Source organism: Podarcis erhardii (genome assembly GCF_964252035.2).
Source record: "Podarcis erhardii genome assembly, chromosome: 2".
Classification (NCBI taxonomy): Eukaryota; Metazoa; Chordata; class Lepidosauria; order Squamata; family Lacertidae; genus Podarcis; species Podarcis erhardii.
The window spans coordinates 25448371-25469435 of record NC_138498.1 but is presented as its reverse complement, the minus strand read 5'-3'; the positions used below and the strand labels follow the sequence as shown (position 1 = coordinate 25469435).

Sequence of the window (21065 nt, the reverse complement as noted above, 5' to 3'; positions counted from 1 at the left end):
AGAGTTTACGGTCAAAATTGGGTGTGGCATTGAGGAACACTATTAGCTGATTCTTTCCACCCTCTTTGCTGTTTCATCTTTCATGTTGACCAGGCATAGGCAAACTCAGCCCGCCAGATGTTTTGGGACTACAACTCCCATTATCCCTAGCTAACAGGACCAGTGGTCAGGGATGATGGGAATTGTAGTCTCAAAACATCTGGAGGGCCGAGTTTGCCTATGCCTGATGTTGACACACAGTAGCTTTGTTCCCACTGGCTGTTCTTTTTCTTTCACAGAACTTCCATGGCACCAGCTGCATGTCATGACTAAGCGCTCATCCAGACTGCCTTTTGTGCCATGTTTCTAAGGCATGGGTTTAAAGCTCTGAGCGTGTCCTGGCGCTTTCCCCAGCAAAGCCTGCATTTCACCGCTGAATCTGAACAAAGGGCAACTGGGTTTTCCGTGAATTGCCATTTGCTCCGATTCAGCAGTAAAATGTTGGTTTTCCCAGGGAAAGCACCAGGACAAAAAACAAAGCAAAACACTAAGACATGGGCCTTTAAAAGGCAGACCTATATCTGGAAAGTGCAACATAACAGGAAGTCTGGATGATCCCTAAATGTCAGAGGGAATGTGAGGAGAGAATGCATTTGGTGGCTACTCACAGTATACCACTGCCTGTACATTTCCCACTCACTTGCGGAAGATCCAACAAATGATCTTATGCCCTTTATATGTAACTGCACACCGAAAGAGCAACAATTTGTAACTTATTCACCATAGGAAAGCAATTCGGGCAGCCTTAAAAAGTAAGGAGAGAGCAGCTATTCTGACAACTCATTATATGGAAGAAGCAGAGGCTGTGTGTGATCGAGTCGCAATCTTGGTGTCTGGAAAATTAAGGTACTTCCTTGGCATCTTGAGTGAAGAAGCTCAGATTTTTATTGTTAAAAACGAATTTAATGCCAAAATCTATTATTTTGTTTGCCTGTCTCTCTCCCCCAAAACTGATAGGTGCATTGGTACAGTTCAACATCTCAAGAGTAAATTTGGCAGAGGATATTTCTTAGAAATGAAATTAAGAGAAGTGCCGGATTTACAGCAGAAGGAGCATCTTCAAAGGATGGTTTTGCGCATCTTTCCAAACGCAAGTTGCCAGAAAAGGTAGAAATCAATAGTTGACGTTTCTGAGCATTAAAAAGAAAAAGTGCTTACCCTTCTTTTTTCAAGCAATCATTTTAAAAATAAAAGCAGAGAGAAAATATTACAATTATAAGAAAAGAAAACACTATTGCCAAAATGTATTAGTTTTCTATGAGAGCTCTTGTACACTTTGGGCTTTGAGTAATGCTTACTAGAGAAACATACCTTATAGACCAGAGGTTCTGGAAATGTGGTCCAAGGTCCACCAAAGAAACTGGCATAGTAAAGCAACCAGCATTCCCCTTGTCTATTTTGCTATCATTTACCGAGCCATAGCTGCAGAAGACAGGAAGCTGCCATTCCTGTCAGCATTTGCTGTGTCAAGGATCTGTCCAAGCATGGAGTTAATTACCCCCCACCCGCTTCAGCTTGGCTGAATCACTCATTATTATTTTCTTGATGTGATGGGAGCAGAGAGGTGCACATCTAAGACTGGTCTGATTTAAGTCTCTCCTCATAGTGTTCAAGTGAAAGAACCCTGAATTACAGTGGTACCTTGAGTTACAAACTCTGCTAATCTGGAAGAGTTACCTCGAGTTGAGAACTTTGCCCCAGGATGAGAACAGAAATCGTGTGCCGGCAGCAAGAGGCCCCATTAAGAACAGTTTCAGGTTAAGAACGGACATCCGGAATGAATTAAGTTTGTAACTAGAGGTACCACTGTATTGCTATGGTTAATCAACACATTTTCATTCTCAAAATATATGGAACTTGGTACATGGAAGGTTTCATCAGTGAATGCTTTGGCAACTAGGCAAGCACCTTGAATGCCTCCCTCTCGTATCATCTAAATACCTTCCTATTAGATAAAACCTCTAGTTTGATTCAGAGTTATTGTGCCTGTTTGGCTACATTGTACAAAATGCTTAACTCCTGCAACTTTACTCCAAGCAATTTTGTGATTCTTACTTCTGCTTAGTTGTGGTGGTATGTACTTGTGTCTGTTTTTTGTGTGTTGCAGCATTGCCTGTGTTTTGGCTTACAAAATCCCAAAGGAAGATGTCCACTCGCTTGCAGTATCTTTTTCTAAACTGGAGGAAGGTGAGGCAACAATTTACTAAGTAGAATCTTCATCACTGGGTTCTAAGTTATCCATCCAAATCTCATAGTAATCTGAATTCACCCTGCCAAACTCCCACATTGTCCCCAAACACTATGTAAACAACACATTCCTTTATCCAAACGTTAGATTGCCTACAAGCTTTTATCATCTCCCAGGCCATTTGCCTTGGTGCATGTGTCACCTTCTTCCCTTGCTTTTGTGAGGCATAGTAAAGTCAGAGCATTTTAAAGAGGCACAGGATTGTCTCCTGAGAAATAAACTTGCCATTCCCTTAGAGCCACAAGGTATGTTTGACAGGCTGCAGTGTCCTTAAACATTTAAATCCACTGCACTACAACTTCATAGTGGCTTTCCCATTGAGGACAGCTGGGTTCCTGCACCCTGTTATGGCCACTTCTGGCCATACTGATTTTAGTTGATTGTGTGTATGTATTCTTTTGATGCCTATGATTGTAAATACTTCTTTTTAACATTTCTAACAGCAAGACATGCTTTTAATATTGAAGAGTACAGCTTTTCTCAAGCAACACTGGAACAGGTAATTTAACCTTTTTCAAGAACAGAGCATGCCAGCCCTAGAAAATAAGTTTGAAATGCGGTGTCTCCATTTACATTTCTTATATAAAATTGTCATTTTATAATTTATAAATTAGTTACATACCTAATGATGTTTTGTCACATAGTGGGGGGTGTCGTCGGGAATTGATCCCCCAGAAGAAAAACCTCTATGTTTACATGTACAGATGATTTGTAGTATAGCACTGTTGACTGGTGGAGATTTAGAAACCTATACTAGCTTAGAGCACTATTCTGCCTATAGGACTGGGCAGAATCCATGTATTAATTCATGTTTCTTATTCATTTTAGGTATTTATGGAACTTGTCAAAGAGCAAGAAGAGGAAGAGAGCAATTTTGGAACCCTAAATGGAACAATTAGTTGGGAAAGATCCCAGGGGGAGAGAGTTATTTTCTGATTTGTTTCACATTGCAGAAATTCAAGAGCTTCGCTTGTCAGGGTTTTTGCTAAATATTTGTTTGCTGTGGCTCTAGAGAACAAATATATTACAGAGCCTGTTCCTGAGCAATTGAGCAAACCTTCTTTGCCTTATGAAATATTATGAAATGCCTTTATTTTTGAATACTCTTACCACTATTCGAAGACTTGCTTCTTTTTTAAAAAAAGTAATAATGAAAACCACTATGATTTTATCCTTTTGTTCTGTAGTAATGGTGGAAAGAGGGCAATGTACTTAATATATTGTTTGGGGGCAATTTATTTTTCAAGAAACTCGTTAGTTTTATGGGAAGGACCATGGCTGGGCCCCAGCGAACTCTTCCTAACCCACTAAATTTAAGCTTCAGGTAAGACCAATTGTCCTATTTCAGTGGGTTAAGGAAGGGTTAACTGAGTTGGGACTTACCACAGCAATTCCCAACTGTAGTGCGAATACCAAAGAACCTGATGCAACACTGTGCTAGCATCAGCTGAAGAATACACGTCCAGTCTGTAGTGCCTAGGGAAGAAGATCATGTTGCCACTTTACAAATATCCAGCAATGATGTGTTTGCAGCAAAGGCAGCATTAGCTGCTGCTGACCTAATTGAATGAGCATGAACCTTTGTTTGCTAGGGTCATTGTTGAAGTGCTTGTTAACTCTTTATTGTACTACAGTACTCTTTTTTAAAAAAGCAATTGCACTTCCAGAAATCTCCTCATCTCAGTCAAAAAACCATGGGAGCACAATATGGGTTATGAAATAAACCCTGCCCAATGGACCAAACTGTGGTCTAAACCTCCCTTTAAATATAAGCCAAAAGAAGGCAACTCACATTGAAACCTATCTCTAGATGGTACCTAGCAACCCGAAAGGTGGTCTGACACACCCAGGAACCCCACCAAAATGCTGGAGCGGTTGTACCCTTTTGGACATCAGTCCTACAAGAAATGGGCAAAATAACAAAACAGGTACTAGAAGCCACCCAAGAACTGGCCTTACTGAATATTTTCCAAGACAATAGGCACATTCACACTACAAAGAACTCATAACCCACCTATGCTCAGCAGCCAGGATCATCATAACTAGACACTGGAGGTGACCTTCAGGAGTGAACATAAGCCACTGGGACCAAACTGTCTGGGAAAACCTAACCAACAAATTGAAACTAGCATGGGGACAAACAAAAGAGGATGCCTTCACCCCATTGTGCCTCCCCTTCATTACATACACAGCCCAACAAGGCCAGAACCCACCGACTGCATATGAATCGATATGACTAACTTGACCTAACAACCCCTGCCTCTCACCCATGCAAACAAAACTCACTGCAGTCAACTGAAGGCAATCAACCAGGCCTTGCCTCCCAATCTCCCTCACCGCCAGTGAAGACGAATGAATGAATAGAAAGAGGACCTACCCATGTGACGCTGACACAAAACACTATGTAAAAGAATGAATGTTTAGTTCTCTCCCCCCATCTCTTCTCGCCCAACCTTTTATTGACTAAAACATTAGCGTCTCATGTCGAATATGACTGATCTGTAGAAAGGACTCTGAACTGAAAACAGATGCTGTGTGTACTCATGTAACCCAATAAAAATTATTTTAAAAAAAGCAATTGCACTTCAGAATTAGTGACATGGCATTTATGGCATTGTTCTAGCTCCCCCTTTTGGGTTATATGTTCTGAACAACAGTCACATTATCCAGAATAGATCTGGTCAGATGGGTATAGTCAGCATTTCATGAGCTCAAACTAAGTATTTTGCCTGCAGCCAGTCACTTTAAGCCACTATGAATTACATTCAATAATGTCAAAATACATTTCAATATATGTGTAATGTGGTATAAGACTACCAATGCTCCATTTTGTTTTGGGTGGTTTAAACCATTACCATTGCAAGTTGCAAAGAACCCTGTATACTGCATGCATGCATACGTCCATTTATTTAAATGGGTTTCTCTCACTTTTCCAATGCAAATTGTAAAGGCAACATGACTAAATCACTTTATACAGCACATTAAAGCGTTGCATTATCTTTTGCCATTTTTAATATCAACACTCAAGATGTACTACATGTTTGACAGACTTAACTTTTTGTGTTCCGTTTTCAAGGTCTTTACAATTTGTAGCAGCACACCTCAGTTCTAATGTTTTGATAACCATGGCAAGCAATGAATCTGTTCCATTGGCCGCTGGAATAACAAAATAGAGGAATAAACATTTATATGATAAAGTCATACTTGCATGTAATCAATTTAGCATTAGTTTGTAAAGAGAATAAAGTGGAGATCATATTATCACACCCCCATGAGAAACTGAATTTGAATGAAAGCCATACCTTATATCTCTACTTATGAAATTAAAGATGTTCCAGCCACTGATGCACTCTATAGTTTGATGGTTAAATTGTGGGTTCTAGCAGATTTGCATTTGTTTTAACATGCATGCTTCCGGCAGACTTGCACAGATGTATGGTGACACCGTGCTGGCTTCATGATGGTAGTGCTAACAAATCTTCCATCCAATCTTCCATTTTGCTTTTTTTATTACTTTAAAAATGTAGTACTTGCAGATTACAAAAGAAAGATTAGTGCTAGGAGCTGCTTGTCTGGAAACAATCTTAGAGAAAGTATTGCCACTTTAGTTTACATACATCATTTTACTTCAATCTCTAACAATATAAACCCATGAACAACAGCACCAGAAACAGAAATTATGCTCCGTTACAAGTCTTGATCAACTGACGGACGTAACTTAGTACAATTTTCACAAATATATGTTCTGCAAAAGCAAATATATTTTTTTCAGATAAAATAAAAATATAATAATCTAGATCTCTTTATGGTTTGGCATTTTTCAACCTTAGCTGTCTTTCACTCCCTCCTTTCCTTATGGTTTCTAATATCTATGTATTAGGTAGTTACAATTCATGAATCTTGTGGGGAATGTGCAACCTGTTAATTTTCCTGCCAGCTTCATACAGCTTTGATCCAAAAAGAATATGTGCAGAGCAGCTTGTATGTGCCTGGAAATGTTAAATAGTAGAGGAGCTTCTTTCATTCATGCAACCCTTCAGTTTTCTGAAGCTTATGGAGATAAAAAGGAAAGCTTAGAATCGGAAGCAAATAATCTTCTAGAAAGTGCTTCTGGTGAAAGAAGGAAGCATGAGATGGTTGGAATTTAAACGGCATATTATTTAAATGAAGTTCTATGGGTTGATGCAGCTAATTGTGTCCACAGTTCCTATTTCACATACTGTATGAGATGACGATACACTACAAAAGTGTTCGATGTTACTATGAAGTGTGAAGAAGTAATGTTTATTTGAACTAAGTTTTAATGGATGTTGGGTAATGTGTTCTGACATTTGTACTACATTGTGATGCATTTGACATGGGAAGTTTTCTGTCTGCTCCTGTGGAAGTTAGTTTACCTGCCGCTTGGGGCCTTAACTAACAGCTGTGATAATTTCAGAATTTTCAGTTTGGCACCATTGGCTGGAGCTGGACTAGAGGGGCCAGAAAAAAGTACATATTTAGCCAGGTGCTGGTTAGTTGGCGACAGCTGAACTTGTTGGTGCTTGGTGTCATGGAGTCAGCCAGAAGAAGATGGCATAGGAAGAGCAGCAGTGAAAAATAAGGAAGGCCTGGGTGGAGTGGCTTGTGGGAAAAGACTTGCTGGGGAAAGCTGAATCACAAAGGCATTTACCCTTTTCCAACCTGATAAATATGCCAAACAGTACAATGTTAGGTTCTAAGCTATACATAATGCATTTTATGGTTTTTAAGTAGTAAATTAAGCTGAGATGATATAAGAATTATGTACTACATATATTTCAATTCACACGCCCCCCCCCCAAAAAAAATTTCAAGACATTTTTTTCTGGAAAACAAATAAAAAAATTCCAGGGAATGAACATGTCCAGAAATGGTACATTTCATTCTCTAGGTATGACTAATATGGGTTTTGGTCACACAGACCTGTATGTAGAGCTATATGTAAAGTCCTCCCGTCAAAAGGCTGGACTCCAGTCTCACATGCCAAAGGAGACACATTATTCAGAGACGGGCTGCTAGATCCTTCTTATATCCTTCTTGTTTCAAGGGACCAGCACTTACTCCTGTAAGCATCAGTTTCATGTCTAGGTTGTGAACAACTTAAACATCAGCCTGCTGCAGCTGTTGCCATTCAAAGGCTGTGCTCAGAGACGGATCGAAACAATCACGTTCCTGCTCTTTGACAAGTTCTAGGAAAACCTGCACAATACAGTAAAAAAAGGGTTTCTTCAGCTAAGTAGTGCTTGAAAGGCATCACATTTCTTTGGATCATTCTGATGAAAATGAAGATAATTAAATTTCAATCCTATTATGTACAGATGTGACCTAAATGTGTCGTCTTTTTTAAAGGAGGGACCCTACTCCATCATGTCAGTTGCCATTTCCTTTCAATATGGCAAATTAATAGCAGTCTAAATCCAGAATGTGTGTCTAACTGCTCAAAAATTGTAAGCTGAACATTTTCTTTAAAAAACCCACCCTGATGAACTCCATATTTTTTTTAGGTAATCCAAGAACTCAAAATACAACAACAAAAACACTCCATGCATCTCCAAGGAAGTGGGGAGATCTTTCTACTGTCTGTACACAAACTAATGATCATGATAAGGAAAAGATGCTACAGGGAGAAAATCAAGGGTAAAAAAAATCACCCTCCTTCAGGACCTGCAAGAAACATCTAACTCGCTCCATGGGCTGGTTTCTCCCCCTTTTGTATGCAATGGAATCACGTAGCTACACATATAAAGCAGAAGAAACCAAGGAATTCACCTGTGGGTGCATTGTAGGCTCCTCCCCACCTCCCAGTTCTTTCCAGGAAGAATCTCCATTTCCCCGTTTAGTATGTCAGAGCAAGGCCATTCCACTGACTCCAGTAGGGGCAATCTGAGAGACCAGGAAAGCTAGCAATATTTTAAGCTGAGTGGGCAGAAAAATCTCCTCTGCTGGGGTTTTAAGGGTGACCCTTTGCCTTGCCCCAGTTCTTTTCAGAGCCAGGCTCAGGAGAACTTCACCAAATCCCTAGAAGTGGTTTTGCAGAAATCCTTAGTTCTGCATGCAGAGATCCAGCACTGGCTGGGGAGGCACTTGCCAAGCTCTCTTGGTACCATAACTGTCAACTTTCAGATTTGAAAATAAGGGATCAGCAGCCTTGCAAATAAGGGATCAGCAGCCTCACCTGTCCCAGGGACAGTCTACAGGATACCTAACAATCCAGGATAGCAGTGGGAAACGGCACTGGAATAAGGGAATTTCCCGCAAAGAAAGGGAAGGTTGACAGCTATGCTTGGCACTACTTTTCCAATCCAGCAGAGGAAGCCCATGAGGAAGCCGAATAATGGTGAATGCAGTGCTACAAATCCCACCATGCAATTATATTTGAAAATCACATTACCTGCTCCAAGGTGTTCAAAGAAAAGCTGTACTCCTCAAAACTGAAGCTTCTTTTAGCTGTGTGAATAAAAAGCCAGTTATGTTTGGTTGACCCAAATCAGCTTGATGGGTTCTTTTCATGGGAATGACTGAATTTCAGTGCCAGAGCATCTGTTTTTTATGTACAAGGTTCCTTCTAGGTTACTGGCGAGCCTTTGCCAGTTAGCAAAGACAATGCTATGATAGATGGACCCAATGGTTTGACTCTGCATAAGGCAGCTTTCTATATTCCCATGATGCACCTTGCACCTTCATTCATGCAAGCTGCACTTCCGTCTCTTCAACACCCCAGATGTCTGAGGGTGCAGCATTTGAAGCAAGAAAGAGCACACAAACATGTAGATGATGATGATTATTATTATTATTATTATTATTATTATTGTCAGGGGTTCAGGGAGAGAGACGCAGAGTGAGGGGGAAGGATTCCAGACTGACGAGGAAGAGGATGACAATGACCCAAGATTGTCCATGAGTCCGTCCAGTGAATCGGAGGACTCCCAAAAGGGAGCCCCTCTTGTCAAGCCAAGGGGAGCTAGAGGGGGAAGCAGTCAGGAGCAGGGAAAGGAAGGGGGAACCCCCAGTGGGAGTTGGAGAGCGAGACCGGCTGCTCCGCTGGAACGGAGTGAGGGGGGAGGAGTGACCAGTGTGTCAGAAGGAGCAGAACAGGAAGCAGAGAGGGGAAGGAGATCAGGGCAAAACGTGCTGCCGGAAGGGGAGGAAAGTAGTATTGAGGGCAATGTAACGGTCGAAAGGAAGGTCAAGAGCAACGTAAGCGCGCCAAGTTCAAAATGGGAGGCGCGCGGAAATGAAGAGAGTCCTGGGGAGGAGCCTGGTCCCAAAGCCCGAAGGAGGGGGGAGGAGGCGGCAGAGGATTCAGCCTCGGGAGAGTCCCGAAGGGAGAGAACACAGGGGGGCAGAAAGACCCTGCGGAAAAGGAAAGAGAGAAAGAGGTGGACCAGTACAAGCCTCTTAAACTGGTGTCGAGGGGGGAGCGAGTCAGAGGGGACTTCAGCGGTCTAAGGGTAACAGACGTAGGGTCACGGACTTCGGATCTAAAGCTACTGATGTTCTTGAATAAAAGCTTTTGTACATAAGCTGGAGTGGACTTTGGTCTCTTGTGAGCTGGGACCACGGGTGACTCTGACAATTATTATTATTTATTCTCCGCCCATCTGACTGGACTGGGTTTCCCCAACCACTCTGGGCAGCTTCCAACAAAATATTAAAATACAATGGTCTGTTAAACATTAAAAGCTTCCTTAAACAGGGCTGCCTTCAGATGTCTTCTAAAAGTTTGGTAGTTATTTTTCCCTTTGACATCTGGTGGGAGGGCGTTTCACAGGGCAGGTGCCACTACCGAGAAGGCCCTCTGCCTGGTTCCCTGTAACCTGGCTTCTCGCAGCAAGGGAACCTGCGAGATACAATATGCCTCTACATTCCCTTAATGTGCTGGATGTTACACATCTTTCTAGAGGTGTTGAGGTAGGGAAGGCCTACCTAGTGAGTCGGAAGGAGGGATCCTCTCCACTGTGCGTAGAGGGAAGGAAAGGGAGCAATACCCATATCAGGTGGGCATTAAAATATCTTCCACAAACAACTACACAGTCTGTTTGTATGTACCTTCCTCTAACATGGAGAAGGCCTTTGATAGAGGCAGCGCATCTTCCATTGGGATCTTGTAGGCCAACAAAGTGGATATCCTAAGGGGAGGGAAATCAACTCAGTCACCAGAATGGCTTTGATCCAAATGGAGTAAGTGCAGTACAAGCGGTCTATGTGTACACAGCCCTGGTTAAAAAACCAAAGTCCAGTATGGGGGAATGGAGGGAGTTGAATCTAACATGCAAACACATATGCGCACACACACAGAGAGAGGAGAGAAACTTTTCCTGCTGAGCAACAAGACTAGATTTTTATAGGGTCTCCTCGTGCACAGCCTTGGCTGTTGGCAGCACCATGCTTTGGGCTCTCAAATTTCAACGGCACCCTGTGCAGCACTAAAATTTGGCACACCCCCACCTCTCTCACTCTATTCTACAGCCTTCTGGTGCTTCCTGGGGAGGCGCACAGTGCAATCACACTGGTTGCATGCCACCCTAAAACCGCCTCTGCTATTGGGTTCGAAAGGGGAACACATGAGTTTCCTCATCCACCTATGGATAGAAACAGAAGCCACCTGAAATGGGGAGTGTGGGGCCGTCTCCGGAAATAACACCTTCTCAGTATGTGGCAGGTCCTGGTTCACTGGGGCTTAGAAGGCTGGGGGACAGGAAGAAGCAGAAGGGTATTCTGTCCCCATCCTGTTCATCTGGCCCATTACTAAAAGCTCAAGGAGGGTAAGTAAAAGGGTATAAGTAAGAACATAAACTATAAAGGTAAAGGGACCCCTGACCATTAGGTCCAGTCGTGGCCGGCTCTGGGGTTGCGGCACTCATCTCGCTTTATTGGCCGAGGGAGCCGGCGTACAGCTTCTGGGTCATGTGGCCAGCATGACTAAGCCCCTTCTGGTCAACCAGAGCAGTGCACAGAAACACCGTTTACCTTCCCACTGGAGCGGTACCTATTTATCTACTTGCACAGGTGTGCTTTCGAACTGCTAGGTTGCCAGGAGCAGGGACCGAGCAACGGGAGCTCACCCTGTCGAGGGGATTCGAACCGCTGACCTTCTGATCAGCAAGTCCTAGGCTCTGTGGTTTAACCCACAGCGCCACACGCGTCCCTCTGAACATAAACTATAGTAACCAAAATAATTCAGGAAATTGTGTGTTAAGCTGCAGGAAAAACACTGCAGTTACCTTTCTTGACGAGCTGCATGTGGGAAGATCTGTAGAATATGAGTATTCAGAAGCTCCCCATGGTCCACGCCCTTAACTTTTATTTGGAGCAAATAATTTTTGCCAAATTTGCTTTTCAGATACTGAATAGAACCAAGACACCTGCAGAAGGAAGGAATCAGCATTTGTGACATTTGGATTTGGGTATTGAAGATAATGTTTTGTTATAGAAAGTGGTTTTGTTGAGTGTTATATTGGAGTGGATGAAGTCATTATTGTTTATATATAGCGGACAGATGAAGATGGGAAGTTCTGAACTTTATCTTTTCCTCTTTCTTTCTTTCTTGCTATGTTTTTATCTTATTTAGATCAATGCTGATAAAAAAGATATTTGATATTAAGTTCTGTATTTTTCTTTATGAACTCTAATAAAATTTATTTTTAAAACACACTTTACACAGTTATTGTCAAAAACGTAACAGATTATAAGTTGAACACGGCAAGCTTCATAATCAGAAGAATCTATTTGCATCAGCCACTAGCCAGAGCAATAAAATAAAATACAGTGTACTGAAGATAGAGGTAAAAACTTAACTATACAGCAAGCTTCTTATGAGAAGGTGGAAAAGGAATAAGAAGAAACTTTTTCCCCATCAGCACAACAGCTGTTTATGGTATCCTAATATGCTGGAAAACAAAATGCAAAAAGCTAACCTGAGCTGTCCAGTCACCATGATGGCTACTCTGTCACACACTGCCTCAGCTTCTTCCATGTGGTGAGTTGTCAAAATGGCTCCTTGGTCTTTGTCCTTCAGCGCAGTGAGGATTGCTTTCCTGCAGTCAACATAAGATTTACTAGGGTGGAGTAGGGTTGAAGGAGCCGTAAACAGCCTGTTCCTAACAGACATTATTGTCTGGTACAGTGGTACCTCGGGTTAAGTACTTAATTCGTTCCAGAGGTCCGTTCTTGACCTGAAACTGTTCTTAACCTGAAGCACCACTTTAGTTAATGGGGCCTCCTGCTGCCGCCGCGCCACTAGAGCACGATTTCTGTTCTCATCCTGAAGCAAAGTTCTTAACCTGAGGTACTATTTCTGGGTTAGCGGAGTCTGTAACCTGAAGCGTATGTAACCTGAGGTACCACTGTATTTCAAAAAGGCACTGAACAAATTCACAATATTTACTCGGATTCCTAAATGCAAGTACATCATTATAAGTATACATTTTATTTTGAGTGATATGCTGTTATGTACTGCAAATTCACAAACCTGCTTCGAGATATTAAGTGCATGAGTCACTCACCACACTTGGCGCTTTCCTTTAGGATCCATTCCTGCTGTTGGTTCATCTAAAAGCATCACTGCAGGATTACTCAGCATGCTCAGGGCAAAGCATAACTAAAATGAAGGAAATAATAATAACCATTTAAAGTTGCTTCAAACATTTGATCAAACATTGGGACGTGGGTAAAACCTCAGCGCCTAGGACTTGCCGATCGCATGTTCGGCAGTTCGAATCCCCGCGGCGGGGTGAGCTCCCGTCGTTCGGTCCCAGCTCCTGCCCACCTAGCAGTTCGAAAGCACCCTTAAGTGCAAGTAGATAAATAGGTACCGCTTTATAGCGGGAAGGTAACGGCGTTTCCGTGCACAGAGCAGCTTTGGCACGCTGGCCACGTGACCCGGAAGTATCTCCAGACAGTGCTGGCTCCCAGCCTCTTAAGCGAGTTGAGCACGCAACCCCAGAGTCGGACACGACTGGCACCTTTACCTTTAATTGGGGGGGGGGGAGAGTAAGTACAAATACAACTAATAATATTTGCAGAGGGTTCTGGAAGACAGATGAGTCTGTGGTGACAGTTGCCCGGGTGCAGAAACCCAGAAAATTATCAATATGTGAGTGAGAACTAGTGATTGTTGTTTTCTCGATGGCGTTGTTTTCTCTTCCACACACTGATTCCATTGTGCTGTAGTTTCTCTTCTGCCCAAACTGCATTATCTGTCTCACAGTCTGCTGTGGCAAAAATATTTGTTTCAGTGCAAAGGAAGCAACGGTGGAAAGAATAATGAATTATGTATTGTTTGTGGACTGAAAGAACAACAACAGTAAATGCAAAACAAAGTGGTACATGCTGGGTTCATTTCCATTTCGGAAACAGGATGGATAAACAAGCATTGGCAATTTCTGTTCTCATTACCGCTTTTGTCAGAATTCTCCAACGTCCCTAGCGAGACCAAACTAAAACATGCCGAATGCTCGGACAGGCAAATAAGCCAATAAGAGATTTTGATAATACATTTCATTTTGGAACCCTTTTTCCTTGAAGAAACTGAGGACAAGCAAGACAATTAGGACTTCCAAGGATAATTTCAGTCCCAAAGTTTTGAATGGACACACCCTGGTAAGACTGCAGCATATTTAGAGCAGAAGGTCTGTTAAGAACTAAGGTGTGGATATGTTGTTTAAATCATCAAAACAGCAATCTGTACCATGGACTACATTGTTCTGTGATCCTCTTGCATCGCATCTTCTTATTCACAACCAATCCAATTAACTCAAAAGACAGGCTAATCTCCCAGCCAGCATAACATAATGACATACAATGTAGATGTTAATAAACCAGGGCTGGCTCCAGGTTTGCACACTGTATCCACCTGCCGCCCTCCTTGTAGTGGGCTGTGAATGGCCCTGATTTTTAATGTTATGTATTCAGTGGTCCATGTTTGCCTGAGCTTGAGTCTGGACTAAGAACTCTGAGTTCCCGTGTCCTGATTCGATACATGATATCCAATCATAGAACATTTCAGGATTTGGGCCTCTGCCATTGGCCCTTGGACTCTGAGTCGTGATTTGCAGCTTGGAAGACAGCCAATCACGTTGGGAGTGGGAGTGGGAGTGGCCCAGGCCTCCAGAAATGGATATAAGCAGTTGCTTTGCCCCTGTTATCAAGTTCTGTAGTTCAATAAAGGTTCTTGCTGTTATCACTGTGACTTGCCTCTTGGAAACCTACAATTTAGTTAACAGAACAGGGAAGTGGGAGAGAGCATTTTCTCTCAGTAGACAGGCAGATGAGATGGACTTCCCGGCAAACAACAGCAGTGAAGAGGTGGAGGCGGCAGTGTCGGTGAAGACCAGGACGCAGCAGTGTGGGCAAGGAGGAAAATAGGCAGTGCAGTGGCAAAGAACTAGCTCTGACTGAGCAACAAACCCAAGTACCTTGTGATGCCGCTTGGTCTCTAGCCATTAGCCAACATTAAATATTTGGCAACCGGTTCAAGGAACTAACAAAACACAGAACTTACTTTCCTTCTCAGTCCAGCAGGTAATGCCTTAGCTGCCGTTTTCAAATGGTCCTGGAGTTCTAGAGCTTGAACTATTCTGAAAGAAAGGGCAGAAGAAACGACATCTGGAGTATTTAGAATGGATCTCTTTTGCATAAGAATTACAGGGGAGGTTGCAAGTGAATCTCAGGGATGCTGTTATGATACTGAATGGAGATGAACCACATGTGCTATTTGCCAGTGTAAGAACTTAATGCTAACTGCCCACCTCCCAAGGAGAAATGTCAATGCTAAAAACAATTAGCTTTCAAAGTCCAACGATTCTGTCAAGTATAGAATGTGGGGCTTTGCACTCAGTAGCCCAAAAACTAAGAAATAGGAAGTGTACCATGAAAACAGGATCTTTTGCTGCCCTTACCGACTGATAGCAACACCAGCTGAGTCTTTCTGCATCCCTTTCACAGCTGCATTAATCTCCAGATGTTCTTTCATGGTCAGGCTGGGCCAGAGGGCATCCTCTTGGGGACAGTAGCCAAGAAAACCGACAGCATTTTCTTCCGTTGCAGCTGCATCAGCTCCTTTCATCAGGACCTGTCCAAAATATTGTGGCCCCATTTAAATTTGTCCAACATGAGTCATCTTTTGAAATATAAAAGCCCTATCTAGGAAATTAAAGGCCAGCCCTCAATCTTCTACCTCCCATGCAAAAATCCCTCCCTGTTACTAGTCCAAGATGGGGATCTGCTATTGATGCCATTGCCATACTACTCTTTGTAATGCATTGAAGTTGGCTTTTGCAGTGATGGTGCATCTGTTCATGAAAAAGAAGAGTACATTTTAGTGCTCACACCTACCTGTCCAGCTGTTGGATCTGTGTCTCCTGTTATCATATTCATTGTTGTACTTTTACCAGCTCCATTGGGTCCAAGTAGCCCCAAAATTTCTCCTAGAACAACACACATACTCACACTTTTGTAAGGATACTATACATTATCCCAGCAAATAAAATAATAAAATAAAATAAAATAATTTATTATTTATACCCTGCCCATCTGGCTGGGTTTCCCCAGCCACTCTGGGCGGCTCCCAATAGAATATTAAAAACACGATAAATACATCAAACATTAAAAACTTCCCTAAAAAGGGCTGCCTTCAGATGTCTTCTATCTCCTTGACATCTCTAGGCAGGGCCTTCCACAGTGAGGGTACCACTACACAGAAGGCCCTCTGCCTGGTTCCCTGTAACTTCACTTCTCACAGTGAAGGAATCAGCAAAAGACTCTTGGAGGAGGACCTCAGTGTCCAGACTGAATGATGTGGGTGGAGACGCTCCTTCGGGTATACTGGGTCGAGGCCATTTAGGGCGTTAAAGGTCAGCACCAACACTTTGAATTGTGCTCAGAAATGTACTGGGAGGCAATGAAGGTCTTTCAGGACCGGTGTTATATGGTCTCAGATAGCTATATTCATAAGAAATATTGCACTCTCAGTTGCCTCAGTCATCTTCCCAGGTACTACTCAAATCATCTTCCCAGGTACTACTCAAAGTCTTACAATTGGATATGATCATTAGACTAAGGCTGCAACTTTAAACTTTCAGGTCTTGCATCTGAGTAAACATGCATAGTACAACACATCACTATCTTAGCAATTTAGGTTCCCTATAATTATTTTAGACTCTAGAGAAATGTGGTTTTTAATGTTGATTTTTGATATAGTAAAAAAACTTACACAAAACTTAAAATAACTTAAGTAATTTTAAACAGCCTGATTCTCTTCTTCTATAAGTTCTGCTTAGTTTTAACTTTCTGCAACAGCGAAGAAAATTTTCCTGGGTACAATGGAGAGAAAAGTGGCAAATCACCCCACTATTTCCAAAGCCCTGCCGGCTTGCATCAGCCGGTCTGGGAGTACCTTCCACTGAAACCAATACAGTGGTACCTCAGGTTAAGTACTTAATTCGTTCCGGAGGTCTGTTCTTAACCTGAAACTGTTCTTAACCTGAAGCACCACTTTAGCTAATGGAGCCTCCTGCGGCTGCTGCGCCGCTCGAGCACAATTTCTGTTCACATCCTGAAGCGAAGTTCTTAACCCGAGGTACTATTTCTGGGTTAGCGGAGTCTGTAACCTGAAGCATCTGTAACACAAGGTACCACTGTAGTGATGCAATTACCCAACCCATCTCCAAGCTGCCATTGGTAACAAGCCTGATCCTGGGTCCCATCTAGGAAGAAGAGGGTCTTTTGGGTTCAGTAGATTCAAGTCTGGCTCTGCTTCTGGCTTTCCCCAGGAACACCGCCTTTCTGGGGCTACTGCCAGTAAAAATGCTGCAACTGGTAGATCAATGGCAGCGAAACTTTCAACAGCAGCTGTGGCCCCATGCCAGCAAAGGGGCACCTGCACCACATCAGAACCCAACCCAACAAGCAGCCAGCAGATCTAGGGTTTAGGATTGGTCTGCCCCTATACTGATTCCTTTCCTTCCTATCTGAGTCACTTACAATATATTCAAATGTCAAGCATCCCCCAAAATGACTACAGAGTAAAAGTTATGCTTTTCTTTGGTCAAGCTGTAACAGTAATTTTCCATTGCCAGCAAACCTTTTTTAACACAGAAGGAGACACTTTTGGTGGCCACTTTCCCCAGCGTCTTGCTTTTCTTGCCACAGGAACAAGCCTTCTCACTTCTGTATTCTTTGCGCAAGTTGCTGACTAGGATAACTGGTCTCTAAATAGGTGCAGAAGAGAGAAGCTTGCTTATGGCACATATATATACATACATACCTTTCGTTTAAGTGGGTCAAAGCAAGAGCCATGGAAGACATTCTGCTTCAGACAGAAACATAGGAAGAAGTTGCCTTATAAGAAGCCAGGTTATTTGTCTATTTACTCTCTGACTGGCAGCAGCATCCCAAGATATCAGGCAAAGGATTTCCACGCCCTCTACCCAGTAGCATGGGTTGTCAGCACCCGGGGCAAGGCAAGTAATTTGCACCCCCTAACCCGTGGATTTGCGCCCCCTAACCCTAACCCCCAGATGTTGCGCCCGGTGCGGCCGGCCCCCCTGCACCCCCCACGCTACGCCACTGCCTCTACCTGAACAGTAAAGAGAGCCCGGGGATTGACTCTGAAGCCTTCCTGTATGGAAAGCATGAGCTCTATCAGTGAGCTGTGGTCCCGCTCCAAAGCTAAATGCCTCAAGTATACATCATTGGATAGTACTAACTGTGCCAGCATCCCCATCACACACCTGTGCAATGCAAACAACTGTCAGAACTGTGGCATATTAAGAAACCAGGTAAAGATGATGGAAGAAAATATGATGCTTCAAGACCTAGATCCCAGAATTATTGTTCGGTCAAGTAGCTCACCTTAACATTAAGATGTTAATAAGCCAAGACAGTGGTTCCCAATTGGTGGTCTGCATAACCATTCACATAACAAAAGCTGCTGTAGAGATATCAACATTTTCAAAAGTATGGGGGTGCATGGCTTGGCTTTTGAAAAACAGGGTATCTGCAGTATTTAGTTTTCCAGCACTTAAGGTACTGACACTCTTCTTCCGGACACTAATATCTCATCCCTACACAGAGCTCTGTTTATTTAGGAGACCTCAGTCCTTTTCTCTTAGCATCTCTTCCTCCACTTTTTCCAGCTTTTATAAGAAGTACCCGGGGAGTGCCAAAGATGTTAAAACAGTAAAAGCTTATTTTCCAGAGTGACCATAAGTTGGAGCAGGCATCAAGTTACATTGCACAAGCAAATCACTGCAATGAACATCAGAGCAAGCTATAAAGCCTTTCTAAAACAAGGAAATCACAATAATTCTGCTTTACCTCTTCCTGATTTGCAGAGGCCAGTGCACGCTGAACTCTTGCCCTTTCCTCTTGAACATCTCTATCATCGCCCTGACTGGCTTCTTCAGGATTCTGATGGCTGCTCTTTCTCTGTGGAGAAATCCTACAGATCAAAGACACCACACAAAGTGTTTCAAAAGCACTGCACACCAAGGAATGAATTCCATTCTCAAGTAGGAAAGCAGAAAACAGTCCCTAAGGAAGCGAGAATCTCTGAACTTAATGTGCAAACTCATCACAGCCCAGAAAATGCTGCTGCCTTACAAAACTACATCTGCTTTTGCAGATAACTGTCCCAAACGCATGGGGGGGGCGCTAGGCAGAAACATATGCATAATTATAGTTTGTATATCCCTAGCCGCAGTATTATTTTTGTATGAATTTTGTTAGGGGACGGGGAACAGTCCACATGGTGCCCCAAGTCCCTTCCAATTTTTTCCTTCCTCTATCCGTAGCGGGGTAGGAGGTATGAGAGCAAACTCATCAAGCCGATCTCTAGGCAATGGCTGTGGCTGAGTAGATAAACAACACAATAAGCATAATTGCTCTGCGCCATACTGCAGGTCTGGATCCTGTCCGGAGCCTGGGCGCAGGCTAGGGCCATGGCACGAATCCATCGGTGACCCTGGGGGTGCTCTTAATTGATGTATATCATAGGGCTCCCACCTACCAGTGTTTACCCTTATGAGACTCCCTGCAGACGGGGAGAAGTCCGGATATCATTTTGCCCAATGCCTAAGGCAAACTGCTCACATCTGTAACCAATAAAGGTAAAGGGACCCCTGACCATTAGGTCCAGTCGTGGCCGACTCTGGGGTTGCAGCGCTCATCTCACTTTATTGGCCGAGGGAGCTTCCGGGTCATGTGGCCAACATGACTAAGCTGCTTCTGGCAAACCATAGCAGCACACAGAAACACCGTTTACCTTCCTGCCAGAGCGGTACCTATTTATCTACTTGCACTTTGACATGCTTTCGAACTGCTAGGTTGGCAGGAGCAGGAACCGAGCAACGGGAGCTCACCCTGTCGCGGGGATTTGAACCACCGACCTTCTGATCGGCAAGTCCTAGACTCTGTGGTTTAACCCACAGCGCCACCCGCGTCCCTTCCGTAACCAATAAAGTTGTGGCCTATTTTATCCCAATAAGCTAAACATTTGTGTCCGTGTGTTTATTATCTAAGGGAACTGCGGGGCCTGGGGCCTCGCCCGGCAAATACAAGAACAATAGCCAGTGTAGTGTGAGCTAGGCAGAAAGGAGGTGGAGAAGCTGGAGACACAAGAGACATGCTTGCTCTGTGCTGGGCTTTGGGGCTTCCCTGGAAGCTTAATGGGAAAGCAAGATCTGCTGTGAAGTTAATACTGTTAAGGCCCCTCCAGTCCCTGCCAGTCTTCATTCAAAGAAAACTGAACTCGAGAATGCGCTGAAATCCCTGGAATCTCTCACCATTTGGAGACTGGGGTGGTGTGTAACATTATTAAGATCACCATTATTATTTTTCTATTTATAAAGTCAACTTCTGGAGCTAAAGATTGATTGTTAACGTTGTTAACATTGTTTTAAAGATTATAAATGCTGAATTGATTTGTTAATTATATAATATGGTTTGCTTTAAATGTGACATTTGTCTTATTTTTTTAGTTATTGATTTGTAAGCAGTGTTTTATAAATTGCAAATGTTCTACTGATAATTTGTTAATTATTCTATTTCATTTATGTTGTTATTTGTGATGTTCTATTATGTTCTGTCATGTTATCCCTATTATTATTTTTTTGTAAGCAGCTTTGGGATTCATTTGAATGAAAAGAAGCATAGAAATATAATAAGTCAAATTATTATATATTCTGCCTATGTGAGACAATTTTTTAAAATCATACTTTAACAACAAAATCATATCCTCTTTTTTCAGAAGTTTGGCTCTATGGAAGAAAACAAGGACCCTCATGAAATGAAAGATTCCTAAAAATTATGAAGGTGTTTGTTAAATCTTGAATATCCTCTTTAAAACAACAACAACTGTGAAATGAAACCTTTCACATTGGTGACCCCTTTTTAGACATGCATTATTTCGCAACACAGTAATTCTATTTTACTAGCAAACTGGAGGTTAAACTAACCCCTTCCCAGCCCCAGGAGGAGAATTGGGGTTTGGCTTTTGCTGCCCAACTCCCCATAGGATTCTTTGAGTCCCCTAAGTCCATGATTTTTACCTCAGCGTGGGGAGCATTCACACGACACACCTACACACTGTAGCCGACACACTAACATTTCACAACACAGAGTTTGGAAATCTCTGCCTTAAAGTTTTCATGGAAAATAAATAAAGCGAACCAAGGGCTGGATTAAACTAAAAAAAGCCCCGTCAGTGGAAACCTGTTCAAGAACTTCCAAAAGTACAACAGGACCACCCCAACTCCTC

General features: G+C 42.8%; 2 protein-coding genes across 6 annotated transcripts in view; one reads left to right on the top strand and one right to left on the bottom strand.

The window, feature by feature from the left end:
* LOC309334859 (cholesterol transporter ABCA5-like) overlaps nucleotides 1–7104 on the top strand; it is a 52485-nt gene extending 45381 nt beyond the window's left edge. For both annotated transcript variants that reach the window (XM_081849502.1, XM_081849501.1), the window contains exons 35-39: nucleotides 766–885; nucleotides 997–1146; nucleotides 2147–2226; nucleotides 2731–2786; nucleotides 3116–7104. In XM_081849502.1, coding sequence (XP_081705628.1) covers nucleotides 766–885; nucleotides 997–1146; nucleotides 2147–2226; nucleotides 2731–2786; nucleotides 3116–3223 — 514 coding nt within the window. In that variant the 3' untranslated portion in view covers nucleotides 3224–7104. The remainder of the gene's footprint in view (nucleotides 1–765; nucleotides 886–996; nucleotides 1147–2146; nucleotides 2227–2730; nucleotides 2787–3115) is intronic.
* The window catches only part of LOC309334860 (ABC-type organic anion transporter ABCA8-like), a 107669-nt gene continuing 91482 nt past the window's right edge, over nucleotides 4879–21065 (bottom strand). For 3 of the 4 annotated variants that reach the window (XM_081849504.1, XM_081849503.1, XM_081849505.1), the window contains 11 exons: nucleotides 18626–18749; nucleotides 17391–17517; nucleotides 15644–15735; nucleotides 15208–15380; nucleotides 14811–14886; nucleotides 12814–12908; nucleotides 12226–12345; nucleotides 11533–11673; nucleotides 10358–10437; nucleotides 8700–8755; nucleotides 4879–7507 (listed from right to left, as the gene is read on the bottom strand). In XM_081849504.1, the coding sequence (XP_081705630.1) occupies nucleotides 7409–7507; nucleotides 8700–8755; nucleotides 10358–10437; nucleotides 11533–11673; nucleotides 12226–12345; nucleotides 12814–12908; nucleotides 14811–14886; nucleotides 15208–15380; nucleotides 15644–15735; nucleotides 17391–17517; nucleotides 18626–18749 (1183 nt within the window). In that variant the 3' untranslated portion in view covers nucleotides 4879–7408. The remainder of the gene's footprint in view (nucleotides 7508–8699; nucleotides 8756–10357; nucleotides 10438–11532; nucleotides 11674–12225; nucleotides 12346–12813; nucleotides 12909–14810; nucleotides 14887–15207; nucleotides 15381–15643; nucleotides 15736–17390; nucleotides 17518–18625; nucleotides 18750–21065) is intronic. The other variant, XR_014153297.1, reaches the window with a different exon arrangement.